The 20186-nt window shown below is 40.1% G+C and overlaps 1 protein-coding gene across 4 annotated transcripts in view; it reads right to left on the bottom strand.

Annotated features, from left to right (window-relative positions):
- Positions 1–20186, bottom strand: part of LNX2 (ligand of numb-protein X 2) — a 57505-nt gene that overhangs the window by 14733 nt on the left and 22586 nt on the right. For all 4 annotated transcript variants that reach the window (XM_051779022.1, XM_051779026.1, XM_051779024.1 and 1 more), the window contains exons 2-4: positions 9860–10384; positions 2611–2849; positions 1362–1561 (exon numbers count right to left, since the gene is read on the bottom strand). In XM_051779022.1, the coding sequence (XP_051634982.1) occupies positions 1362–1561; positions 2611–2849; positions 9860–10260 (840 nt within the window). In that variant the 5' untranslated portion in view covers positions 10261–10384. The remainder of the gene's footprint in view (positions 1–1361; positions 1562–2610; positions 2850–9859; positions 10385–20186) is intronic.

The raw sequence follows: 20186 nt of genomic DNA, 5'->3' as shown, positions 1-20186 counted from the left end.
CCAAAAAGTTTGGCTTTTAACCTCTGTACCTCTCCCTTCGAAACCCCCCTAGCATCTGACAGCCCCACTGCCAGCATGTTCATAGGGAAGACTCACTGCAGTTTGTAAATTCCTATTTACAGTCAATGTACTGCCATTTATGGCCTTGGAAACTGTAATTGACACCTACCCAAATAGCAGGAATTTCCAAAGCTTCACTGGAGCTCAAACTCTCAATTCTGTCAACCAAGTGGAGCCCTTAGTATCAAAATAAATGAGGCAGCATTCAATCAGTGTCTGCAATTACTTGTTGAAAAGACAACATTTTGGAAACCTCTTGGGTTGTTTTCTTGGCCAGACACTATGCTAACACTCCAGGAGAGGAAAAAGGCATGTTTCTCAAAAGGGACTTTATTTTCTGAAGTGCAAACTGATTTCATTCCAAGTGTAACTACTGTATTTAAGCTACTTCTATCAGCTTGATTTCAAAACAGTGAAATAAAGAAGGCTGATACTACTTTTGTACTGATCTTAGGCTGCCAGATCAAAAGCAATCATTTTTACTGAAGTACTTTTGAATTGACAGTAATATATTTGTTCCAGGTGGAATGATTAAAAATACAAAAAAGCCGGAGGACTGTCCTGTTTATGCAGCACTCAGTTACTGCCATTCTTAAGTGTCCTATAAACAATCCCTTCCCCTAACATAAAAATTAAAACGTCAAAATTAAAAGAATTTGATCTTTTTATACTGTCTGTGGTAGTTACTTAAAACCATAGAAAAATACACAATCAAAACCAACTTATATTTTAATTTTCCCTTTTTTTGAAAATACTTAGTGCACCTTGCTTCAAATCATGCCATTGAAGACTATCACTGACTCTTTCATACATATTGAAAGATGCAGGTCAACTGCCTAGGCTTTTGGAAGATAACAGTGAAGCTAGATTAAAATAGCAGTTTAGATGAAGCCAGCCTTACATTCCACAAATTGCTTTTTATATACAACAAGTTACGCCAACTTGTTAGCCAGAAATAACTTTGGGTTCCTTCAAAATGCATGCATAAAGTTGAGACAAGGACCAAGTCCCACAGCATTTAAAAACAGAAAAATAAACTTGTATTTTAAGCATTGATAAGAGATGCTAAGGAGGAAAAAATTCCAGGGACTGGCCCGAGAAACAACATAAAGCATGATAGCCAAAACTACTAAAACAACAGGCTTTGCTCTGAATATTAATTTGCCTTCCAACTGATAATTGCAATGCTAACACTGACACAACATAGTCTGACAAGGAAAATCTCCCATCTCATTTTAACAGCAGTTCTGCAAGGAGTGAATGGAAAGCAAGCAGATAGAATACACAATTAGGTTCCATACTTGAAGTATTTGGTCTCCAGCAAGAAGTCTTCCATCTCTGGCAATGATCCCATCTCGATAAACCTCCTGAATGACAATGTTGATCAAAGGTGTTTCATTGCCACCCACTATGCTAATTCCTAATTCGATGTAGGGATTGGACCGATGAATTTCAATAGTAGTGATCTCTCCTTCAGGCAAGGCAGGTGGCTGTTGATTTGCTGCCAATTATTTTAAAAAAGAAAGATGATTAATATCCTTTCTACTTATTCATTTTCAATAAAACAAATCACCAAAGGATAATGTAAGAGAGGCCACAAAGCAGTGGTTTAACAACAAACTAAAGCGCAAACAGATTAGTTTCACTACTTGATGAAACTCCTACTGGTTAGAAACAGCTCTCTAATGACTTAGTAGCATCCATGCTTCCTGAAATGGGGTTATTTGGATTGTAAAAGGATACCCGAATCCTTTGGATCCTGTTCCTTATAATAAATTTTATACATTGGGTTGCTTGCAGATTTGCATTTGGTGACGATGATAAAAATGTATTTTAGGGGTTACCTCATGGTAACCTCTTTGTCAGCTGGTTTCACAATTGCACTAGGAGCCGCTATTGAGTTACTAGGTCAAGGGAAGAAGCCCATTTCTGAAGGAAACATGGAGACAACTAAAGAAGGAAAGGTGGAATGCCAAAGGATGGCAATTACAGAGGAGAAAGATGGGGACAGGACCACCTTCCTCTGTGGTAAGGCTCAGCACTTCCTCTCTAAAATTCCAGATGCTAGAGGCGTTACTGCTCATTCAGTACAGATGGATGCAGGAGTAACTCAGCTGCCTTTCTGCTCGAGCAGGACAGCACTCCATGTGCAGGAAGGTTGCTGATCCAGTTGGGGGCAAGGAGGAAGAGGGAAACACAAACCTCATCTTAGAAAACAACTTCTGTAATTTTACAGACATTACACTCCTTCCATCTCACTGTGAGGCCAGTCCTACTAGTAGATTAACATGAACTACTGCACCATGACCATGACATGATACATACCAGCATGGTATCTGACACACACCGAGATATTTCTTTCCTTCCTGTGACTTTATCCCAGTTGTAAACTTACACTTAACCAAAACCCAGTAACATTTCTCCAGAAATTGCAAAAGAAAAGAGCCGAAGATGAAGATGCACATTCACAGTTGGTAAGTGACAAGCTCTGACACCACAAATGTTTCCACATCTGATAAAAGAGGCTTGAGAAGATAAGTGATGACATACTGTCTGCTACTGTGTTCTCCTCAAAAGGTGGATTGTCGATGCCGGACTCGTCTGTCCATGTGGGAAGGGCAGGCGAGGTAAAGCTCTGCTCAGCTGGCACTATTCCCTGATCTGCATCTGGAGATAAACTGCTGGGCTGCTCCATCCCACCGACACCACTCTCGCCCTCTGCTTCTGCTTGCAGCTTGCTCGTTTTCCTTCTCTCCAGAGCAACCCTTCGATGAGAAGCCCCAGGACACCTGTGAAGACAAGGTTTATACCATACTTCAAGGCTGCAGCCATGTTCGTAGCACAAAATCCCTGAGTACTCCATTGAACAGAATTAGCCTTCTTCAAAGCCACAGCTTTAAACTCATCCTAAAAATAAATATTAAACACATTGAATTTTAAGGCCAAAATATATTTTAGTGGACAAAAACCCAAGATAATACTGCCTTTTCCCCCAAATGTCTACTACTTTTGGCCATGAACTTAATGTACTGTAACAGCTTCTGAATGTGGACTTCATTTGTTATCATTGAATGGTTTGGGTTGGAAAGGGCTTTAAAGATCATCTAGTTCCACCCCTCTGCCATGGGCAGGGATCCCTTGCGCTAGAAGGTGGATTCTGTACATTTCAGTTTCTGGAAGATAACCTTGCTGAAAGGACTAAACAAGACTGGCAAAAAAAGCCACATAAGAGAAGCCCTTTCAAAGACAGGTTTGGAGACCCACTGAAGCAATCTTTTTTCACCTTAGTAAGCATCATATTTTCCTGGGGTTGAGGGAGGAAAGAGATGAAAATTTTACCCATATTGCACTAATTGTTAAAATACTAAAAAAAAAAAATTACGCTTGTCTAGGAGTTTGTATGAGAAGTTCAACAAAAGTAACAGTTCTGCTCATCATCTCTTGGACCAGCAGGTGTTTCATTCCCCTTCTCTCTCCTGTTTTCTCTGACTTCACACAGGAGGTAAAATTTTTTACTTTTCCTTATGTAACAATCCTCCCTCAGCATTTGATACTTTTCACTATAAACTCATTTTTGTGAATTTCCATTCTTCTTAATGCAATATTTATTTTTGCTTATGTTTAAGAAAGAAGGGCTACAATGTTGCAAATTCAAGAAAAGCCTTCATTTATGGAATAGTCTTGCATTTATGTGTAGATAATTAGATGTGGACACCAATCTTACATCTGCCTCTGTGACAGTTTTGCCAGTGTCTGATATATCACTTCTTACAGTATTTGATGTCCTTAAAGCTCCTGCTGCTGAAGCTGCTGACCACCTAAAAACACTCACATTGTAGCACTGTCAGAAAAAAAGGAAACATGTTCTTGAAAGGACTCAGTGTTTGGGAACTTGACAGATTGTTATAACAAAAGAAGCAATTATTTATTTTTGCAATGGGAGAAGAAATGAGTTAACAGAGTTAAAGGTAGCAGAAGTCTAACCATATCCTAACTTGTTAAACCAGAATATTTTGAGAATCACAATTCTGTTCTGGTACTCTGTGAAGGGCATTTGATAATATATGGTTAGAATGTTTCAACATGAGGGATTTTGAAGATAACCTAATAACAAAGTTTTTGGGTCCAAATAATGTTGATAGACATTACAAATAATGTTGATAGCTTTTGTGACCCCCAGCCATGTTATACATACATAAAGTGATATATATATAGAGATACATAAAAGTCATTAAATCATTTATATATATATATATAGTCATGATATGAACAGAATGATAGAATGGTTTGGTTTGGAAGGGACCTCAAAGATCACCTAGTTCAAAACCCCCTGCCATGGGCAGGGACACCGACACCTTCCACTAGACCAGGTTGCTCAGGGCCCCATCCAGCCTGGCCTTGAACACTTCCAGGGATGGGGAATCTGCAGTTTTTCTCGGCAACCTGTTCCAGTGCCTCACCACCCTCACAGTAAAGATTTTTTTCCTATTATCTAACCTAAATCTACTCTCTCTCAGTTTAAAGTTATTCCTCCTTGACCTATCACTACATGCCATTGCAAAAAACCCCTCTCCAGCTTTCTTGTAGCCCTTGTAGGTATTGGGAAGGTGCTATAAAGTTTTCCTGGAGCTTTTTGTTCCCCATGTTTAGAAGAATAGCAAAAGGTAACCCAAATATGCTCTGAAATATGCATAAAAACATACATTAGAGACAGTTCACGTAATAACATGACGCATTTCAGAAAAAAATTTCTTAGGGCTTTCCCCAGAGCAACTGCTGGTCATCTTGTTCTTCAAAGTGAAGAAAAGTGCAAGCATAAAAGATGAAAATTATTTGAAAGGTTATGCTTGGTGAAAAATTTTCTCTGATTTTAATGATTAAACACAACCCTACTTCTTGATTTTGCCCAAGTGATATTTACTGCATAAAACCATTGATATAGTGGTGATCAGCTAAGAAATCTGTTCCGTGGCCAGAGTCACGTAAAACTCAGCAGGAAATTTCTCACATTGACCATTTCACAATGCAAACCTCAAAACCAGAATCCCCAAAAAAACAAGAAAAGGAGAGATGCAAATTTCTAAATTTCTAAAATACTTCAACTTGATGGCTTAGCCTCATGCTCCCTCAAATCTTAACTCTGGCAATAGGAAAAAAAAAAAGGAACAATCTCCACCATCACTCACTTCTGCAGCAACACAGCAAGAGGTAAATGCTCTTGCAGAGGAAATCTCTGGGAGCTCTGACAGACATGCTCTCTCACACTGCTCCATAAGAATTTAGCACAAAGGCACCCCAAGCTGCACATCCTTGCTGTCCCTAAACTGCTCTGCTATAGGAGTGGGGATTTTTCAGCAAAGAGGGGAATGAACTATTCAAAACTGACGCTGTCAAGAGGACCACGCTTCAATCCCGCTGAGCCTAGACAGCAGTGTCCAGTGTTATAGACTGCTTCAGCAAACCACATACTCCTTTAGGTATCTTCTACCAAACCGCTGTGCTGTAGGCTCTGATTGAGCCAGCTCACAAGGCCTGAGGAAACCAAAGGGCCTGGTGGAGATGGCAAAGCACACCTTCCAGTTTTATTTTTTTTAAACTGTATCAAACCAGGACAGCACAAAACTCAGCCCTGGAAGTGTCCTATTTCTGTCAAAGCCTTCTAAACCACAGCCAAGTCCTCCTCTACCCTCCTTCACAGAACACATTCTCCCATTTTTACCTGGCAGATGATGAAAGTCATCACACAAAATATAAATAGATTTGAGGTTTATTTTTGCCAATATTGTTTAATTGTCATTTCAAAGGCTAATATCAAGAAACGTAAAGAGCCTTCTGAGCACACCTACTCAGTTCAGTGGAATCCCTTTTGTGCAGTATTGTATGGGGCAAAAAAGAGGAAAACCCCTCCAGATTCTTCCCCAAATTAACCACTAATTGTAACAAACTATGACTTTCAACCTAGTATAGTGCAACTGCATTGCCAGGAAAGTAGTTGTCCAGTGGAGACATTGATTCACAGGATGCCAGTTCTTAGGTCTTTAAACACCATATGCCTCCTACCAAGCAGCAAAGCCCAGTATTGGTATTCAATCACATCTATAAGGAGATTTTTGACTTCCACTTGCAACTTAAAGATTTTTATTAGCAGTAGGAATGTATTATTCACAAACAGCAGAACCATACAGCAGTTGTAACAGTTAACAAGCGCCAGTAAATCTCTAAAGGTGCACACCGTTACCAATATTGCTATTGTCAAATATCTGGGATAAAGAACATTTTGGACTAAATCTTGTAACAAGTAATGTACACAGATGGGCATCTTGTGATCAAAACAAGCTTTGAAGATTGTATGGGTACAGGAATCCATTCTCATAAAATGAATTGCATAACTAAGGGCTGAATTGAGACTGAAACATGTCTTACAGGAACTGCATTTCATATCTACCTACAATGCCAGAATATCTTAGCTAGAAGCGAGAAAGGCGGGAATGTTTTCTAAAACTTGTAAAAATTATTTCTTTCATGAATCAAGATGCTCAAGAGTAAGATTTCAACTCAAACTATTCTATGATACTAAAACAACTAGCTAAAGTTGGCTATTTAACAGGAAACCTGAAGGGCAGTTCTCGGTATGTAAAACAAGCTTCTGCTTATATTCATCGACTTCTTCCTCTCCCCCCTTCAACATCAGTTCTGCACGGTGACGAAGCATAGCTTTTATCTTCCATTTCTCTTAATTCATATCAGACAGAGAAGAAAAATGGTCTTTTTTGGTTTGTTTGTGGTTTTTGGTTGGTTTTTCGTTTGTTTGGGGTTTTTGTTGTTCTGGTTTTTTGTTTGTTTGTTTTTTTGGTAGCCAAATCTGCTATATTTCTCATTTAAAAGCTGACTTCTTGGAACACTAGCAGCAATCCCTCTTTGCTGATAAAAAGAGCTTTCATACAAAATTGAGATGTAGTTTACAGGGTATTTCTGTGAAATAACAGTAGGAGCTTGAAAAACATATTTGCTCACTGACTACTTACTATAAAGAAAGAATTCATTGTAACTTATGCCATCACCTTCTGCCCAGTCTAGAGGTTTGATAAAAGCAAACACACTAAATAACCTCAAACCAGTTGCACTAAATCATTTTCCAAGCAGGATGCGTATTTAAGCAAAGACTGCAGAGAAGCAACACAAATGCTTTTGCTATTGCTCATAAAACTTTGCTAGCAAAGTGACCTTAAGCAGTAATTCTGGTGGCAAGATTTACAACTGCAATTCAAAGTAAAACCTGGTGCTGCTCTGGAAAGTTAAGCGTCTGGGTCTTGGTTTGTCTTTTGCCAGAGGGAAAACAACAAAAAAAAATAAAGAGGAAAAAAAAAAAAAGAAAACAAGGCACTAGGAGTTAACTAGGTTTGTGAATCAGAGAAGACTCAGAAAAATCAAAAAAGACTGGTTTTGTTGCATACTTTTCTCTCCCACCCAAGGACGTGAGAGGCTTACACGGAGTTAAGTGGCTTCAGAGCAGACAAGAACCACAATTTACCTTTGATATTTAGGAAATTAAATTGGCACCTACTTTACTAAACATTAACAAATTTTCTGTACCAAGTGACTGTAAAAAATCATACAATATTACTTCTGGGTTTTTTCTTTAAAATCAGATTATGTGTATTGTGTTTAACTTGGAAAACTACAGTTTGCAAGTGAATGTAATGAAACTCAGAGTTTGAGAAATCAAGAATATTTTTTTATGCAATGAGGTATCATGGAGTGCAATTAGTGACTGTGAAGTTTGTGTCTCATGCCTCTCATCTCCTTGTTGGAGCATCTTGCAGTAACCTTACACTCTGAGGTACCCAGTGGATATGATAACATTTTCTTCCAGCTTTTATGCTCAAATGGAGCCGATTAAAACAACACCGGAAAACCCGAGTGTGAAGGTTTTTAGGCACTGAAAAGTAACAAACCATACTACATTTCTTAGAAAAACAAACCAGCTCATGTAAAGGCTTGTTCAGACTGGTTTATATTAATCTATGCTGACAATTACAATAATACTGAATTTTATATTTCTTTCCTAAATGTAATGATCAGTAGTAGAATTTTACTGGATTCACTAATCCATACAGAATCAAATTCAAACTACGCAGTTGCTGCCATCGTTTATGGCAGCAATGATAATTTACAGGTGTTCAGATGTTTGCAAATAAACTTAATTGAAAACTGTAAATCACCATATACTCAAAATGTGTATTGGCATCCCAAGACAACAGAAGGAATTGAAAATGAGCAGCCTCCTGCAACTGAAAGCTTTTTTCCAGCCGACAAACAGGAAAAGCTAGTGATTCAGCTCACTCAGATTTCATAATAACCTTTTGCATTAAGTAAATGAATATTTCATGTATACCTAAAGATGGCACACACACTGTTCCATGTACAAAAAAATTACATGACTCTGTTGTAAACAACCCTAATATCATTCGAAGAGATGTCAACCAAGGAAAAAGGACTGAAGAGGTGAGGGATACAACACTGGGAAACCAGAAGACGAATCAAATATTTAGCAGTAGTCTTGCTAGCATTTTACCTTTTATTAAAATCAAATCGGTTTAATATTAGAGTTATAAATGAAACAAACAATTAGGCCTTCTCACCACCCGCAAGTAATCACACAGATCAGAAATTACTTGCCAGAAGGAAACAAGCAGGAGCCTGAGCTGACATGGAAACTTCAGGGAGAAATAAAAAAAGAAAAAAACGCAGAGGGAAAGGCTCTTCATTAGCCCCCATATCTCCCTGACATGGACACTGCACTACCACAACCAACAAAACCCAGGCAGCTCCAAGGCTCATCAGTCTAGAGCTGCTCAGTGTTCTGAATGCCCAGGGTCCTCCCAGGCTCTGAATCCCCAGAAGCCTTCAGGATGTGGGGAAGCAGGAAGACAGCATGCTGGAAATATGAATGTGAACAAACTGTTTCCAAGGCAGGTGGTGGCTGTCCTCTTTTCCTTCTCTGTGGAGCACTTGCCTGCACGCACACTCACACTGTACCTGACTCTTGATCTCCCTCTGTAACATCACCCTTCACCTAAAGATGGTCTCCAAATGGACAAAAACCAAGACTTGGAAAGAAGTTCATGGGATAGGCCCATGCACCTCCCAGATGAACCTTTCTGCCTGGGTGGTCACCAGTGTTGCTGGACCAGACTGAGGGCAAGCAGAGGAGGTTCATCAGTCATGAGAGGTACCCTGTCCACCTGCCTATCTCAAAGCAGAATCAATTCTGACATAACAATTCCTGATAAAGGTTAGTTTAACATGTTCATAAATGTTCTGAAAGTGGGAAATGCACAATCACCACATAAACAATCTGTGCCAGTGCTAGACCATTATAAAGCTTTTCTCCCTAAAACCTGAACTAAATCTTCTTTGTTCCTATTGCATTATTTCTGTCCTCTTTGCAGACAGACTTTGCACATCTCTAATTTTTCCCCTCCCTCAGCCTTTTTCCCCTACCATAATCAACCCTCATTTATCATTTTTTTTGACAAATAATTTTTTTCAGACTTCTAATGAATCACGTCATTCCCCCTATGGCTGCATCCAAGCAGTCTTCACTATTTTCTGCTGTGATATACTACCAGTGCTCTAGCTGTACATAGTCACAGACCAACCATTTCCTAGGGTCTTCTACAGGGAATTTAAAAGCCATCACTAACTCTCTCGCCCTCCTGCCACCAATTTCTACTGCTATACAAACTGGCATAGTAGGGTGTAAGAAACATGCAATGCAAGCACTGGCACCACTCACCTGTTTTTAAGATGTGCCGCCAGGTCACATCGCTGCATGACTTCCTGACACGCAGAAGAGAAGGGGCACAAAACAAATAGCTTGTCTAACAGTTTATGAACAAGGATGCTGGATTTTTTGCAGAGTTTAAAATGGAGTCTTTTTCGATCCAGCGGGCAGAAATCCTTCTCCTGCAGAAAGTTCCTTAGGCACTTGTAGCAGAAAGTGTGTCCACAGGGAGTGTCCAACGGCTGCAACAAGGGCTGAAGGCAAATGTGACAGACCAAGTCATCGTCCACTTCGTTTTGGTAGTTGTAGAGATGGTTCTCCCTTGTCCAGTGTTGCTGGCCACACTCAAAGCACAGAGGGTTCAAGGAGGCATTCTGCTCCACTGCTGCCATGTCATCACCTGTAGTCCCCATTTTACAGCTAAGAAGACTGACGGATCCTCCTCCTCTTCCTCCTCATAGGAGGAGGTTGCTCATGTAAAGCTCATAGGGAAGCTTCTTCCAGGGTGACTTATGCTCTTCAATCAAATGTCATTTTCTGTAACAAATAAAAAAATAAATTATTCATTTTGCACTAAATATGAAAATTCTTTTCAAAACATTCAACTCCGGGTTTATTATAACACAACAGCTAGATAGATTAAGGGAATATTCCTGTTTTCTCTAAGTTTATCATAGAAGAGAGCAAACAAAAAGTCTACAAGTATGACTCCTTTTACAACACAAACATTTAATGTCTCTGTAACAGCTGCTGCACTGCACAGTTTTCACCTGCAAGATGACCAGTTTGTGACAGCAAGGACACCGCATTATGCAATGTCACACTAGAAGCGTATAATTAGCATCTGGCACAAAAATACCCTATTGTGGAATAACAGTTATATGACCAAGTAATTAAATGTGTTCTTTAATATGAGATTATTATTTTAATCTGGTTCTACTCTCTTTTTAGGATTTTGACTATACAGAATATTACATTATTAGTAAAGTTCTAAGTTAGAGTGCATTAAAAATAACAGCAAACGGCTTACCCTGTTCCTTCCATTAGTAATATTGCATATATGTCACCACTTATTTTCAGGTTCTCTCTGTGGGTTGCTACGCAGTAAGGACAGATTCTATCCAATATGACCCACCTGATTTAGTAGAGAGGCCAGTAACACAAATATGGAATAAACTAATCATATGAAGCTGTTGGTTTCAAACAACTTAATCCTGTTTTTCTTTTTATCTAACAAAGTTACAGCAGACTCAATGTGACAATAAAGGACTGTAGGCCTGTCACTGTGGGACTTATTTTCTAAACTTTTTATGTTATTAAACTTTGCCCCTCTTAAAATAGCTGCCTGGTCGGGAAATTGTGCAGCCGTCAGTCTGCAATTTCCAACACTAAATCCTTATCTCTCCCAACCTTATTTACCTTTCTCTCCCTTATGGAATTACACTGCTTGACACTCAAAACAGGATGATTTAGAACATAAAACAAATTTTCTCACAGTCTTAAGAGACCTCTATATTTGTTAGTTTTGGTAAATGTTCGCAGTGGTGGTGGGGGAAGCAAATCTGAGCAATGCTTACTTTGTGACTAAATTCTTAATTGCAATTCAGCAGGCAACACTCATGACAGACACTTACTGTATTCTAGCAGAGTAGCAGCAACCATACGGAGAAATGAAAACTAGTAGTCTAGGTACCAGCCCATCACCTTTATTTTTAGCTGCTGAAATGTAGTACTAAATATATATTCTGAAATTCATGTGCAATACATGCGTTTCACTATATCTTACTGTTTAAGAGATTCCCTGTTTTGGTTTTTGCCCCTTAACCTCACACAGTCAAGCACAAGACTTAGAGCACATTTTACAAGGATTATTATATCCTTTGACGCAAAAAGGATTAAATAGTAATTTGTAATCCAGGCTTCTATTCTGCTGTGGAAATTGATGCTCATCGTTGCCCTGTCTCGTAGTAGATAATGTGCACCTTCTGGAAAGGATTTCACGAGAGAAGAGCACAGCAGTTCTTTCTTGCTGGAGATCAAGAATGCAAAATGAGACCCCAAAAGAGATTAGTCAAAAAACAGTCTTAAACGTATTATGTAAGAGCTCAAAGATTGGAGAGCAGATAAGGAGAGCAGCGCACGGGGTCCACGTGCTCAAACCGCAGCTCTGCATTTGTGCTGCCGGATTAATGCAAAAGGGATGAGAACCATCTAATGGCTGTTCTTTATGTAATGCAAAATAAACCAGATAAATGCTCTAGAAAAACACTGCATTGATTTGCAACTTTACCAAATTATTTTGCTACTCAGGGCACCAGGAAAGGAACACGTGGTGCGTGCCGTATTGTACTTGGGGTTACCTGCAACACCAACAGGCAGGGCAGGGGAAAGGGACAGGCAGACAGGCAGCAAAAGCCATTTCACGAGTGCATTGTCCAAATGGTAGACTCACTTCTACCATTGACTACGACCAGGATTCTTCCTCCTTCTCCAAGTAACCCAGGTCCCAAGAGAGGACCAAGTCTGACACCAGTAAGGCTACAGAAAAACCCAAGGACCATTCTGTGTACTGCTATTATGGAGCTCCAGTTATGGACTCCTGACAGTGAACATCCTGAATTCACCTTCTTGAAGGCTTCTAGCACTTCTATCCTTTGAAGTCTACGTAACTCACACAGCAGTCTGTGACAGAACTCCAGGCAATGTCATACAGTAAATATACTCACGAGATACTTTGAGCTGTGTGACTTGCTGTGGTCAAAGATACTTGTGGCCCCTCTTTTAGAAGGTTGTAATTAAATCCTTGCATGTGTTAAAAACTCTTTTTAATAGCTTACTATAAATTTTGAACAAAAGGTAAAATCAGAAAAGTTATTGAGCAATTGAGTATTCACTGCCATATTAAAAATTATCACAACGAGTCTTCTCTCCTAGGAAACGTATATCCAGAGACAGGCTCTGTTCACTGAAGTCACAAGAGCTTGTCCTGAGTGAAACACAGGCAGTCACTCTATGGCCCACCACTGCAGCAGGTGAGCAGACACCACGATTGACCCACCCCAGTTTCTGAATGCTGTGCTTTGCTGCAGAGGTGCCACTCCAGGCCAGGGGTAGGCTGTTCCTGCTGACAGCTGACATTGCCTCTAGTCAGTCCTTGGTGCTGCCAGGGTCCTGTTAGCTTAAACTATTAACAAATGCCATATGAAGTAACCCCACCACCTTTTCTGCAGCTGATGTCATCACCCTTCCACAACCATTCTGCCAGCAGAGTTGTGGAAGAAACAGATAGTGGATTACAACATGAAGATTCAAAAGGAAAAAAAAAATCCCACTGCCACCACCCAAAAACCCCCCTAACCAACAACAAAAAAACCCCAAAACAAACAAAAAATAAAATATCCCTCAAAAATAAAAAAATAACAAAAAATAATAATAATAGAAAAATCGAGATTTCTGTACTTTCACACTTCTGTCTGCTTTTTTCACTACTGTGCTGTACTTGGGGCAAGCCCATTCCATCACTGAGGAATCACTCACCAGGACTTGTATTGTTCATATACTGTGGTGCCTAATTATCAATTTAAAGACTTTTTACTATCTGCTCCCAGTGCAAAATATCAGCTTATTTTCAAAGTCCACAAACACAATATTTGTAGTCTGAGCAACAGTTGGGATGGCAGGCAAGGTCTAAATTTCACTGATGTAAAGCACTATACCCCTGAAATCCACAGTATTAGAGCATTGCCATTTATAATACCCTACTTCAACCCTCTTTCTGCATCCCTTATACTATTTGCTATATCTGTTATCACAGCAGATCACCAGCATCACAGGATGATAACAGCTCAGGAAAGCTGTAAACAGGAAAAATAGCCAGAATTATAAAAAATATGAAGTGGGTAAAAGAGCCAGCCAGGCCTGTTATTCAAGTCTTATAATTCCCTAGAAAATAATTCTCCCAGGACTTCGTTAAACCAGTCAAATAGTGCAGGTGCTGCCCTGCTTTCAGTTTTAAATCACAATCCATCTGGAAACCAGGCAAGACTGGACATCTGACTGTGCAAATTTTTATTTTAGTTTTTTTGAGTAGAGTGTGCACGAGAACGATTTTTAGGCTGCAAAAGACAGCCTTATCCTTAGGCCTCCTCTAGTTCTGACTTATTGATTCAACTAACATTCTCTGGAGAAGCCTGACACATTTTTACAAAAGCGTAAGATGTCAGGTTTTATACCTACATCAGATTTCACAATGTTTATTCCTTCTATCTGAATAGGCACTATTAAAAAAACCCCAAACAAACCACAAGCAAACTGGAATTGTAACAATAACTTGGCCTTTTTACTATGGTTGTCTTTACGTAAGTCACAAATAATTAACACTAGTTCCAGTTTGAAGTTAATGGAAATATGTATTTTGCAATTAATGCTCTCAGGATTTAAGTAATCTATTTCTAAATTATCTCAATAAAATCCTAGAGATTTAGAGTCCATTAACTGACTGGTCAAAATTTTACAAAAAAATCCTGAGTATTCTCCAGAAGCAAACAACTATATAGAACAACTGTCTTACCAACTAACCTCTTCAAAAATTACCTTTACTATACCACAATTTCTTATTTTCTTTGCAATCCCCTATGCAATTTTCTCAACCAAAAGCAAAGGTCAAAAGAGCACCCTTAGATGAATGACACCTCTGTTCCTTTGCTGGACTCTGGTGTCCCAAAATGGCTGGGATGTAAATCTCAGTTCTGTGCCTAACAACTTTCTACACCAGAATGGACATATTCACACCGAGATCTATCTCCCCATTGAATCAATGGTTAATTTCTACCATGTAGTTTAAACCAACTGCAAGTGAAAAACCATCCACCCATATTTCCACTTGATTAAAGGCCACCAGGTACTGGCTGCTGCTTCTTCTCCTCCCAGAAGGCTAAAATTTTGCTGCCTCCTGGCAGTACAGAAATGCCTCAGTATATCCCTTCCTTATCCCTCTGCAGTGTGGAAAGGGAGGGTATGGAAAAAACTCTGACAGCTATGGTGAAGACTTCATGTGACCCTGAATTCAGGCAGTCCTTTCCTGGTCAGTCAGATTTGACCTTGCAAGGCAACACATAACACAAACTGATCAGTAACACTGAACAACAGTACGGTCATCAACCTGGATTTCAGGCTTAATTTTAAAATGTCACAAGATTTCCAAAGCCTGTTCTCCATGGTCAATGGCACCTGAGTACCTATGCTAGCTAGGAAGGGTCCCATGATACCCAAACTCCCATGCCTTATTCAAATGCCAGGGTTGTGAACAGGATGTCTGAGCAGTCAGGGCTGGATCAACACAAGCCCCAGGAAAGGGAAACTAGACAGTGGTTAAATCCATTCCTTAAAACCACATCATAACATTAATTAAACATTAGTTCTTAGTTTCCAGTCCAGTAGTCTTCATAGGAATTACGGTATCAGGTTGATGATTCCTAACTGTTCTCAAAGCAGACCCTAGCTTGAGTGGAAGAATAAAAAATAGAAGAAACTAATAAAAAACATAATGAGAATAAACAGCTAGTGAACAGCACTAGAAGGGAAAAGTGTTATTCCCTATCTTCCCATAAGCGTGACCCAGCTCATTAGATACAATCTCTGCTTTAATATTAAAGCCATACAGCAAACAAGTGAAGCAGTACTAGCAACATGTATTGACTTTACAATAGCCATGTTAATTATACTGATATCTGAGGGCTGCATTGCCTTCAGACACCAAACCCCAATACAATTCTAGTCCAAGTTTATGAGACAGTAATCCTGTTAAGACTCTTTGTCTTTTGAAAATGCGAACAAATGAAAGTGTTGTCAAAAAATAGCACCTGTCAGCTCAAAGTCAGGAAACAAAATCTACCAGATATGGACAGGGCACAGCAATTAGCCTGGGGCAGTTTTCTGCTAAAGCTGCAGACACACTGTCACCGCATGCCAATTACCCAATACACCTATTTTGGTGCCAAAAAAAAAAACCAAACAAGTAACCCTTTTCCATGTTTTTAAGTGTTCAACAGAGTGACTGGAAGTTTTATATTCAAAATAAATAATATTGTACCTGAATGGTGACTTTGTTCCACTGAACCAAAACCAGGCAATGCCAAGTTTGCAGTAAAACCACCTCTCCATAGATTATTTTTTGGCCTCTGGGATAGCCTTTTGGTTCCCTCAAAGGAATGCCCTCACAGACAAGATGTCAACCCTACACCAGGTGATGACACCATTATCACTGCAAAGGCAATGGGTCACAGGTGACAGTTTTCCTTCCCCACCTCAGGAGCGAGGGTTTTTACATGCAATTCCTTAAAAAACATGCACATGCACTCCCCTTGCTGAGTATTTTCACAGTACGGCATTTTTCAAGGATGCAAAACCCTGCTTAAATCTGAGGAATAAGTGTTTTTGGAAAAATTAACAGGACTGTAAGCTGTGTTTGATATTTGTAGAGTGCTGTGTTTCCATGGCAACTAGGGGGCTACGGGCTTTAATTACCATTGAAACGTTAAGGGTCCCCGCTGTACATCAGGGTGTGAGATGCTGCCACGCGAGCGGACCGGCAGAGGAAATGTCTGTGCTGCCCTCTCTGCCCCACGGCTGCCTACAGAGGTTTAGAGGTTCCAAGCAACCATCACACCAGGAAATGAAGTGATGTACAGAACAGGGACACCAAAGGGAAGCACAAGACTAGTCATCCTTAGGAGAGATGATGGATGATGCCCACCTCCCAAAACCACAACCTCAAACCCAGGGATGCTCAACATCCTTAACAGGAGGAAAGAGAGGGACATGGTGCCCAAAGATAAAACAAATGGCAGGAAGGTTTTGCTCAAACATGCAAAGATCATCTTGCAGCCATCTTCCGTGGCACAAATGGAATGCCTTCTATTTTGGGACCAGGAGATTAAAACAGCTTTATGTTAGTCAAATTGGTCTCGAATGAGATAGGGAAGATGAGCACTGTGACTGTACAGAGGTCCCTGCAATGAAATATCCATTCTTTGTAGCAAATACAGAGTTACATCTAAAAAATCACCTCAGAATAGAAGAAAAGGAGGTAAGAGTATGAATCTTTAATGAAGATACATCTACAGATTAAATTTTCCATATTCCAACTGAACAAGATTAACGCTGAAAAGGGAGGAAGTAGGACACTCAAGCCAAGCCAGATGAGAGCCGCTCCTAGTCTGCAGGAAGTACGAACCCCGCCGGAGAAGAATGAACTTGAGCTTGCACCCTCTCCTCTACAGGCATGGCAGCCACTGCTGCCCAACCTAAGTGAAGTATTGCTCACAAGTACTTCCCTCCTCTGCCATCCCACTTCACAAGAGAGGCAGGAGCTGTCTTTATAATTTGTGAGAAAATTCCCTTTCTCTAAGTAAATTAAATTTTCTGCTCAGTGGAAAGAAAAGTGCCTCTTTCTGGAGGCTAACCCTATTTGGTGTCAGAAGCCACCACACTGCAGGAATGCCTAAACATGGGACAAGCACCTGGCAACTCAAGATGCACCCAGGTATCTCAACAACCAAGCAGGTTGGCAACTTTTAGGTCTAAGCAAATAAAAAGATCTGCAAGAAACCTCCTTCAAGTTTCTAAACCTGTTTCCAGTTTTTTGCAGCAGTGAAAAAACAAAAAGTAAAATGAAATGAAAGTGAAAATAATGCACTCTTACCTGCCAGGAGACCCAAAGACAAATTTCCTTCCTAGTGCAAAAATAAGGAAAGCAGTATCTAATTACACCTGCTGTAACAGGTGGGCTTTTATATCCAGTGGAAGCAAAGAGAGTACCCCAAGAGTCAAAAATCCACGATAAGGAGACAATTAGTAAAGCTTTCTTCTCACTGATGGAGCAGAGGAGAAAGGCAAGAAAGAGTAAAACATTTGCTTATCCGCCATGGATATTTTCTGCCGTGCAATCTGTCCACCAGCCCTTGCCATATGTGCCACCCTTTCTGTTCGGAGATATGAAGGCAGCGGAAAGCTGTCCATCAAGATGCTAAACCTTCTGGAAAGCCCTCCCCTGCGCACTTTGCCCTGAAAAGGGGACTTTCATGGATGAACAGAAAACACTTAACTAGATTAAATGTAGCTTGCTCCTGGAGACGCACAGAGAGAATTTGATTTGATTAATTCAGATTTTAAGGAGCAGCAGAGATCCAAAGAAACTAAAGGAATCTGAGAGCTATGTTCCCTTTTTCTGCTCTTCTGTATAACCAGCCCCCAGCCCTGCGGGTGTGCATGGAGGAAATTCAGGGAGACAGCACTGGGATTAATCGCAAAATAGCTTTGATGACAGAGAGAAGCTGGGGGTGGAGGGGTGTAAAGGATAAAAGAACTTTCTGAATAGTTAAATTGCAGGACTTAACTATTTTCAAGGAGAAACGCCAGCCCATCTCTTCCTTCAGGCATATGCTACCTTGCATAACTTGTTACAGCTGGTTTCCCCCATCAACCACAACTTGAGTGATGGTGGAAAGCTATTTTCAAAGGTAAACTATGCTGTTACTAAGCAGTTTTTTTGCTTAGCCACATCACGAAAAAAAACAAAGCTACCTCCTACTAAGCTAACAAAAACCCCACAATCTCTCTCAAAACAAGCATTTCTAAGATCTGTGTGAGACAGAGCCAAGAAGACTCGGTTTAGAGACAGCTCAGATAAATGATAAGCCCCATGCTGTCCTTGTCCTGCAGGAAAGGAGGCAAAGTCCTCTGCAGGAGCGAGTGCCCATGGGCTGAAAAGAACACATGAGAACTCATGACCAGAGGAAGAAAGCTGAAAGTACAGGAGAGTAGTGCAGAGGATGGTCTAGACTTGGTCTGAAGCTTGCAGCTTCAGCCTCCAGCCTCAACCTGCCAAACCCCAGCAGCTAAGGAGCATCACTTGGAGAGCTAAGGCAATTGCCTAAACTGCTTATTTTCTCCCTAATGAAAGAAAACAAATATCATCACATTAGGACTCTCTCTCAGAAAAAGAAGAAAATAAGAGCCTTCTTTAAGCCCACAGTCAAAGGAGTATTTAACTCAGCCTACCTACACGCAGGCCAAATTAGCCAGGAGACATGACTTGCCCCTGAGCAGGGATACTGCAGGCAGTGACCGGCTCACCTCCACAACCACCCCACTTGGTCTGCAGCCCAGCACAACCAGGGATCAGGGAAAGCTGGGCTGGCTCTGGTCACTCCTCAGCAAGCAGGTGGCTCATCCCTAAAGCACTGCCACACCTGAGCAGTCCCTATTCGTGCCTGGGAATGACATTAGGATCCCATGCACTAGCTGTCACTTGAATTAACTCCATGATAAAGGTAAGTTCTTTGATTCTTAATGCTTTAGGGGGATGGCTGTGCCTCTCCCTATTAAATCTGTTGAAGAAATTTAACTCTGCTGCTGTATATAATTTAATTTCCACCTAATTTCCAGGGAGAACTTTCTTTCTGGTATGTGTAAAAAGCTGGTTGACCCAGCTTTGGGCACACAGAAAAGGTAGAGCGTGACTTGTCCTCATGCTCTTTTATATTTGTACAAAATACCCCCACACTATTTTTTAGGATGCTTTTCAGAAAATAAAACCTTTGAACTGAGACTTTCTGCTTATGTTGCCTGTCATACCTCAACAGATGTACTCTGTAGAGATATTGAAAATGTATGGCTCCACACATTATCAGAATTTACATAACAAGAACATGTTAGATCTAGAAGTTGTAGTCTTAAAATATACAAATATTATCTTAAATAAAAACCATTTAAATACTTTGTATGTAAACAGATATTTACATGCACAGTAGACTAGTGCTTGATCTGGGGCCTCCAGACAGGATTCAGAGAGGGAAGTGGATGTTGAGTTGACTATGTAAAATCAAGTCTGGTTATACATATTTGACAGAGACAAAAAACATGGAGCAAAGCCTGCTTTTTAGTCCCACTATAGGAATCATACATTCTCCACTTCAGCCCTTGTAATTACACAGCCACCAAGAACGAGTGGAGACAACATTTGCTGAATGAAAAAAAAATCAAATATTTTTCCTAAAACACTTCTCTATCCCCTAACCAAGTTTGCCAGCTGTTTATTTGAAATACTTTCTCCATAAGTTTGTCTAACTGCATGTTAAATACACACACAAACATATATAAATAAAACCAGAATTTCACCACCTATTACATAGGGAAGCTTTTACAGCGCAGCTATTTATCCACCTGAGGTGCAAAGTTTGGCTGCTACAGTGTGTCCCTTGAATCCTGTTACTGCTCTCAGAAAGAAACTACTTCAGTGGGAACACTGTTGGAAAACAGTTCTTTAAGATTCAAGTGA

This window comes from Manacus candei, unplaced genomic scaffold (assembly GCF_025592945.1).
Source record: "Manacus candei isolate 608988 ecotype Guabito, Panama unplaced genomic scaffold, ASM2559294v1 h1tg000014l, whole genome shotgun sequence".
Classification (NCBI taxonomy): Eukaryota; Metazoa; Chordata; class Aves; order Passeriformes; family Pipridae; genus Manacus; species Manacus candei.
This window is presented reverse-complemented; position numbering and strand designations above follow the sequence as displayed.